The 8,361-nt window shown below is 53.3% G+C and overlaps 1 protein-coding gene across 1 annotated transcript; it reads right to left on the bottom strand.

Annotated features, from left to right (window-relative positions):
* Nucleotides 1-577: 577 nt before the first annotated feature.
* On the bottom strand, nt 578-2,808 carry LOC119303254 (probable N-acetyltransferase HLS1). Its single transcript, XM_037580366.1, has 3 exons — nt 2,139-2,808; nt 1,796-1,965; nt 578-1,696 (listed from the first exon to the last, which is right to left on the bottom strand). Exons 1-3 carry the CDS (start codon nt 2,331-2,333, stop codon nt 844-846), a joined length of 1,218 nt encoding a protein of 405 aa, XP_037436263.1. The 5' UTR covers nt 2,334-2,808; the 3' UTR covers nt 578-843.
* Between the last annotated feature and the right edge of the window lie 5,553 nt (nt 2,809-8,361).

The following is an 8,361-nucleotide window of genomic DNA, read 5'->3' as shown; positions in this document are numbered from 1 at the left end:
TTTGTCGATTGCAGGGTACGGGGCCAATCATTATGGAAGGTCCGTGCCGTTTGGTTTTACGAACGAACAGACCAGTCTGGACTGGACGTTGCTGATTCTAGCAGCAATGGTTTTCTGAGCCAAACCGAGCCAGACACACTGATAACATGTGTGAAAAACTCGACATATGCGGGGGGAAAAGGCACCGGTACTATCTATCTACGGAGTACTAAAAGACATAAAGTGGAAGCATTATCGAATTTCACCCCACTGGCAAATGTCCTGGGCTCCATTATCCTGCTCTGTTGTCGGCTGATCTGTGGTGTGAATCCCCACGGTCGACCTCCAACGGGGGGGCCGCCGGTGAAGCCAAGCCTGCGGGTTACACGTAAACCACGCAGCGGCATCCATTTACAAGTCCGGGCTCATCGTCGAGCCAACAAAAGCAGGATCTGACATAGACGGGGAAGGGGATGCGTCAACGCAGAGGCAGAGCGCAAAAAAGCAGCAAATCTACGAAGCGGGCCGAAGCCACGGAAAGCAAAAAAAAGCGGCCCAAAGGCACCAAAAAGGCCGCCAGGTTTTCACTCTGGTCTGCTACTCAGCTCTGTCGACAAAAAAAAAATTTGCTGTTAAAGCAGCAGCTCAAGTTCTCTCGACCTGCAGAGAGCTGTAACCGCACAAGTTGAAACAGAGAGCACTCCTACGTACGTACGGAAAAATGTGATGTACCGCGTCCTTGGAACTCAGAAGGTTCGGGAGGGAGCACTGGCATGGCACAGTGCTCTGGAAGGAGCAGGCCGGATCAGACGGAGGAGAAAAAAAAAGCCTACATGATCTAATTCAGAAAAACTGAAAATGAAGCTAAAACTCTCTGGGGTCGACGAAGATGGAGCGCCCGGGCGCCGCCTTGGTCCAGTCGCCGAGCAGCCCGTGGTTGTAGCCGTCGGCGAGCCGCTTGATGCACCAGAGGTCCTCGGCGCCGAGACGCGCCCAGTGCGGCACCCCGGCGCGCACGGGCTCGAGGGCGGCGACCTCGGTGGCCACCACGCCGCATCCGCCGCGTCGGGCCATGTTGTGCGCGTGCCGGCACAGCGCGCGCACCAGCCGCGGCGCTCCCGGCCCGGCGCCGCCCAGGCCGTAGAGGAAGTAGAGCCCGAACGGCGCGAAGAGGTTCGGGATGGAGGGTATCCGGAGCCACGGCGCCGCTCGGTCCACCAGCCGCGTTGCGCCGGCCGCGGCGCGCATCAGACGGGGTGCGCCGCGCACCTCGAGACGGAAGGCGTCCATGCAGTTCCACACGCTCAGCACCGCCCACGAAGCCGGCGGCGCGGCGAGAAATGCCTCAACGTCCCCGTGCCAACTTGTGCCCGCCGGGAGCGCCAGGAACGTGCCGAGCGACAGGGCGTTGGACAGCACGGCGTCGATGTCGGCGGGGAAGAACTCGACGGCGGCAAAGTGCCAGCGGTAGAGGCGCTCGGCGTCGCGGGGCTCGAGGCGCACGATGGAGGCGCGGCGCGAGGGCTTGAGGGCGTGGCGGAACACCGGGTGGACGAGCAACGACGGCGTGCGGAACTTGGAGTAGCCGCAGCGGGAGGTGAAGAGGCGCACGGACGCCTCGTTGTCCTGCTCCGTCGCCATGTACGAGTACTCCGCGCCCTTCTGCCGGAACCATTGCTCCATCCTCTCCACGAGCTTCCTCCCCACCCCTTTCCTCCTGCATGCGCACCATCGCATTCCAAGTTAGAAACTGGTTCGATAGTCGGAAGTTGCATGTTTCTTTCTTGACGATGATGGTGTTATATTATACACGTACCGATGGTTGGGTGAGACGCGGAGGCCGAGGATGTAGGCGACCTTGGTGTAGATGGGGTCCTTGTCCTTGGCGTGGGAGCCGCCGGAGACGACGGACTTGACGCAGCCGCGGACGAGGCCGATTATCTCCGCGCCGCCGCCGGCGGCGCTGCCGGTTGCTGTCTCCGCGACCTTTCCATATCAGGGCGGTTCAAACATGCGTTTCGAGTTAATTAGTTTTGGAGGCGGGAGTGGGCCAACGCCGAAGCGACAGGGAATTAAACGGGAGGAGGAAAAGGCAAAACGGATATACACTACGAACGGAGAACGCAGCCATTGTTCTGTAGGCACGTACGAATACGTACCAGCATGAGGAAGTCCGGCGAGTTGCGAATGCGGCAGAGCGGGTCGCCGAGGAGGTCCGTGAAGAGGCACATCTCGCCGCCGCCGCCGCTGGACCCCACCTCGCACTCCCGCTCCACCTCCTCCACGCCGGCGCGGTCGCGGACGTCGTCGTACTCCCGCACCACCGGCTCCTCCTCCGCCACTGCCTCAACCATGACCGACCGATCGAGCTCGCTCACTCACTCACTCTCTGACTGTAAGCAGTGCAAAGATGGGTAGCAGGCAAACGGACGAGCTCGCGAGAAAGGGAGATGGAGGGGGTGGAGGCTCGGCGATTTGGATATATAGCTAGACGGCGGGGCAGGCGGGGAGGGGGGCCCGGCCCGGACGAGGGGAGGGCGCGGGTATGAATCACGTGAGAGCCGGGAAGGAGGAGGCGCTCTTTCGCGTGCCTGCCGCCGTCTCAGTTACTACGACCCACCCAGTGCGCCCACGCACTGGAATGAAATGCTTAGGAATCGGTACGGCCGATTCGGGGAGGAGTAGCCACTAGCGCATCTTAAAAGTTTTGGAAGCCAAGGGTTTTAATTGGGAGCTCGGAGCGACTCGCTCCGGGGCCGTAGGCTTTTCAATTGGCGACGCGAGGTGGAAGGCAGAGAGGAGAGGAGAGGAGAGCGAGTGTGGCTGCCTACACTGCTTCGGTGCGGTGATACTCGTTGGTTGCTGCTGCGACGGGGCTGCGCGGCTGCTACTTAGAGCATTTCCAGCTGTTGGCCTTTCAGAAGGGGCTAAAAATTGCTCTTTGGGGTGCACCGGCGCTAAACCGCGCACTGGGGGCGTGATGCCCCCCCGTCGCGGTGCATGTTTTCTTGAAAAAGTCAAATACGGCGCAAACACGGCTCAAATTTATCGTAAACATCGGTGAGTTCGTTCAAATTTAAACATATTTTACAAAAAAAGAAAAATAAACTAGCACGGGCTGCCCCCGCCGTCTCCATAGCCGCTCCTCGCCGTCTACCTCGCCGCTCGCCGTCCGCCGCCCGCCTTTGCAGTTCTACATGCCGAGGAGGCGGTAGAACCGCGTGTAGTCGTCGTCGTCGTCTCCGCCGCTGCTGCCGCCGTCCCTGCTGCATCCCTCCCCGGGTTGGCGCGGCGGGTTGGACGGTCCGGGGGCGTCGTCGTCGTCGTCGCCGTCGAGGACGACGATGCCGTGCTCGTCCTCGCGCCCACGCTTGCGGGCGGCGATCTCCTCCAGGGCCCGGGTCTGTCGGGTCATCTCCGTCCGGAGGTAGTCGTCCCGCGCCCACCGCAGGGCGTCCTCGTCGGAGAAGCCGTGCCGGGCTATCTCCTCGTACTCCGCGGGGAGGCCGGGCTCCGGCTTGGGCTTGACGAGGACGAAGCGGCCGGTGGGGGAGGCGTTGTCGCCGATGCGGATGCCGGAGCTGCGGGTGCGCGCGCTGACAGGCGTGTCCTGGGGCTCCGGCTTGACGGGGCGGAGGCAGGGAGAGCCCGACGAGCGGCCGGACGAGGAGGACGCCCCGGGCCGCTCCATGCGCTTCGGCGTCTAGGAGCTTCCACGACGGCGTGAGAAGGACGGGGGAGCGGGGTACTCGAGGCGCGGCGTGTTGCCGCCCTCGATGTACTCGAGGACGGCCTCCAACGTGCGGCCGGGCACGCCCCACCACCGGCGCCGGCCATCGGAGCTGAGCCTGCCGGAGGGCACGACGCCGTTGGTGGCCTCGAGCTACTCGGCGTGACGGCGTCGGAAGTAGGGCTCCCAGAGCGGGCTGTTGGGGACGTACCGTGGCCCCTCCCTCGCCGCCCGTGGCAGGGACGCGCGGATACGTGCGATCTCCGCACGCTGCGCCGCCCCGGTGGGTGGTGGTGGCACCAGCACGCCGCCGGCGCTGATCCTCCAAGCCCCGGGCACCCGCATGTCCGGCGGGACCGGGTACTCGACCTCCAAAAGGAGGCGAGTCTCGTCCTCGTGAAGATGGCGGCGCCCGAAGCCATTCGCCGCCGCGCCGTCGCCTGGAAAGCGCTCGGACATTCTAATGGACTGGAGACGGCGAGAGGAGGAAGGGGGGAGAAATGGGCGCGTCGGGGGTGGAGTGTCTGTGCGTGCCTCCGGCGCGCTGGTGGTCGGCTTATAGAGGCGGAGGCGCCGCGTGGTCGGCTTGGCCGGCGCGTTACGCGTGGCTTGATGGCGTGCCGGCCGAGGGGACGCGCGTCGCCCGGCCTTCACTGCGCTGCCTGTGAGGCATCAATTGAGACTGACCGGCGCGGCAGCGCGCGCAGCGCACAGCTTTGGCATTGATTCGCCGTGGGAAACGAGGTGATGAGGACGACGAAACGGCGAGAAGAGAGTCGAGTCGCTGACGCGGCTGGCCCGCGGCTCTTCGCACCAAAAAAGATTCGCCCGGCGCCCCCGAGCGATCCCCAGCGCGCCGGGTCCGGGTTGGGTCCGCCGGCGCCAATTTCGGCCCGAGCCGGCGAAAACTGGGCCCTTGGGGGCCCGACTGGGCCGATTTTTTAGCGCCGGCGGCTGAAAAGTCGCCTGGGGGGTCTTCTTAGGGGCACGACTGGAGATGCTCTTAGAGAACAGACGCGCGGTAGGGTGGTGCGCTAAAAAAATTGCAGCGTCAAAATAGCGTTTTTGCAGGCACGAGAGGGTGGTTGCTTTTTCGGGCGCGGTAAAATTTTGCCGTTGGAGCTGGCGCACAAAATACCTAGCATGTGATGCAGTCTTGCCCAGCGCGCTGGAGCCGGCGCACAAAATATACTATCTCCGTCTCGGTGAATAAGTCATTCGTGTAGTTTTAGGTCGATGATTTAACTATCTAAATATGTATTATATGTGACAAAAAATATATATTAAAAAACTACATCCGTGTAGAAATCTAGTGATATACTTTTCATGACACATGACACATATTTAATTCCTCAAATTAATGACCTAGAACTACGTGAATGATTTATTCACCTAGACGGAGGTAGTAGGACGTGCGATGCAATTTTCTCTAGCGCGCTGAATCTTATTTACCGTGCACGGGATTATAGCGTGGCTGCTAGAGCGCTACTTTCGGTCGCACACGCTATATACTCATTTTACCCAGTGCACGACTTATTTTGCGCATCTGCTGAAGATGCTCTTACTGGTTTATTAGTCCCTATTGTATTTTGGGTTAAAATTTGACAACATATTTGACTAGCAAAATATTAAGGCGTGTCACCAAAAATTAAATTGTTGGGTTCATATTTGAATGTAGTTTTTAATGATATTATTTTTGTTACATATAATATATATTTTATTAGTTAAAGTCATGATCAAAATACAATCCAGAATACGAGGATGACTAGTAAACCAGGACGGAGGTAGTACTCCATCTTATCAACCCACTAGCTAGTCACTTGGGCCATTTAAATATGATTTAGTTTATTTACTCCATCTTATGCCCTGGATTTTTTTATTTGAATGTCGATACGATTTTCAGATCCAACTTTACTCACTATTTTTTATAGTGTAATATTTTCACTCCTATAAACAGTTAAGCTAGTGGTGATTGTTCATTTCCATAATTCATACATATGGAGCATCTAATTTATTGTTCCAATGGCTGAGACTGATACGAGATTGTTGCCACCCACTTACATATATCGTGGATACTTTCAACGACCTTTAAATCCAATAAAGTAATTTGGAGAGCACATGGATATAACACGCCTCACATTTTAGCAAGACGCACAAATTCGTTGGAAAGAACTACTAAGCCGAACCAATAAAACACATGTGCTTGTGATGGCTTAAGGTAATATTGCTATGCTTTTAACGTATACTTCATTATTTCACCACCATGCTAAAGTGCAACGTTAAAATGGGGGTAAACCATTAGAAGCCCCTTCAAAACTATTTTCCAACTTAAGCACCTTGCATTTTATTGGGGTTGTGTAGAAAAAGTAATGACTAGTTTAGTGAGATCCAAAAGGTTAAAAATTTTGCCAAAATTCAAGAATATCTCCAATAACTTTCTAGTTTGACTACTTATTCCCCAATGAAGCCATGCAAATAATCACTCAAATAGGACTAAGTTCATCCAAATTCATGAGAAGGAACCTCCGGACCCCATAATTTGGTTTACGACTCCAGTCATTTGTGTGGGTTAGTCCCGATTTGAATAGCGTGTCAAAGTTCGTTTAGCTTGGGATTGCCTTCCCAATGTACGGGTCGCATCCAATGTTAGCAGATTAAAGGTAGTTACATCAGTTGGTTGCGGCTAGTTAGCCTCCCATATTGATCCACAATGTCAGGACTGAGCCACCCTTGGGCGCGAACACATCCACTGGGTTTGTGCCTATCACATCGTCTTATAAGCAGGTGCATATCTTTTAAGTGTGTAGCAACATGTGTCTCCTTTCTTACCTATAGAATAAAAAAATATTCATAAGCATTTATTAGGATAATCATGTGTATGACTTTCCAAGTATACTATGCAAAGAATTTTAAACACACTTTTGCTCATAGTTTCTACTAGCATATGTTAAAAGTTACCAAAGATGTGCTCGACTTTAATAGCGTTTGTATGTAAGGGTTAAGGTTCATGGAAGCTCTAGGCTTAGGGCGTTACAATTGTGCAACAAACCTTCTCTTAAGGTGTTAAGTAGAAAAATTGTTTAGATGGACGGGAGAAAGAGAAAGAAAAATTACTTGATGGGCAGAAGTGACCTGTAATCTGCTCTTGTCAATACCGCGTTGTCAAGCAAATTTTAATTATCTTTTATCAATGCATATTAATATTGATGTGAGAATTAATTACATAAAACACGTCTTTTAGAAAATATCGATTAAAACTAGATGTATACATAGCACATGCATCACCACAAGCATGCACCGATACAACGAGAAGATATAAAAAGGTTCCGAATGCAACCTTGGAGAGAACATTTCACTCAATCATTGCTGTCCTATTTGGTGCTAAATTGTTTTTTGTTGTATATTAATTTTTATTCTAAAATCAAAAGACCACGAATTTGTTTTACTTTGAATTTACATTTTTCCTTGCATGTAGGGAAAACAACATTTTGTTTTCATTGTTTTGATTATCAAATCTATCTAGACATAGTTTGCTAAAAAAATAACATATACAAGACATTTTGACAATCAAACAAGGGTGTTCAAACAAAGAAAATATTAGCTGCTCCCATCGATCCTCTTTTTAGGCCCAACTCGGAAAAAACAATCTTTTATATAGGCAGGGTTTTTAAAAAATCCAGACCAATGGAGGATCTTTAACCTCTCACAAAAAACCCTCTCAAAAGGATAATATTTCCTCATTGATTACACATTCCTTAGTGAGAAACCATACATGCACCATTTTCAGTAAGTATGTTATGCATTAACACTTTACTCTATGGCTAGGAGTACATGGCTAGGAGTTACGCTATGCAAGTCAACAAGGGTGCTCAAAAATATCACGGCCCACGTCCTATTATGCTCTTGAGCACTCTCGGAGTATTTGACAAAAAACTACCACATTAGGGGTATCCGTCCCACAGAACTACCACTTTCAAAAAAGTGACTAATAACTACCGAAAATTTCAAATTTTGTGGCAAAAAAACTACCAAGTCGTTTTGATCATCCATTTAACCGTTTTAACCGCATAACTGACAGGGATGGCCCACAGGCAGGCGGACGGCTTCCCTAACGGCTAACGGCGCCCCACTGGCGGCTGTTAGTGGCCCGTCTTGGTCGGAACCAGCCAGGGGCCAGGTCAAAACGACCGATCGGCCGGCCGACCGACCGAACCACATCTCTCTCCCTGAGCTTTCTCCTCTGTATCCCTAAGCGGCGGTGGTAATGGCGGCGGTGGATCCAAACCCCGACGCCGATTTGTTCGGCGGCCAACCTCCTGACGTAGTTGGGGGCCGCGTCGACCTTTTGGAGGTCGATACGTGGCTAGGAAGCTCTAGCTTTGCGGTGCAACAGCCTGAATCTAGAGTTGGCGGCGGCGGCTCGACCACCGACGAGCCATCCCAGGAGTTGGCATCGGCTCCACCACCGACGACGACAAGAAGTGCACCTCGCGGCCGGCGCAAGCTTCCTCGTGCGGGAGGCGGCAGGTACAACATATCTTCTTCTTTTTCAGTTTTATTGACAGGATGTATTTTAGGTCAATTTCCCCTAATGTATGATAACAGAGTAATTGCAAATTGTTAGAAACTTTAGCAGTGTGCATTTCTTTATA

The sequence above is a fragment of the Triticum dicoccoides genome, chromosome 5A (genome assembly GCF_002162155.2).
Source record: "Triticum dicoccoides isolate Atlit2015 ecotype Zavitan chromosome 5A, WEW_v2.0, whole genome shotgun sequence".
Taxonomy (NCBI): domain Eukaryota; kingdom Viridiplantae; phylum Streptophyta; class Magnoliopsida; order Poales; family Poaceae; genus Triticum; species Triticum dicoccoides.
The sequence above is the reverse complement of the archived record's forward strand: the minus strand, read 5'-3'. Positions and strand labels throughout refer to the sequence as shown.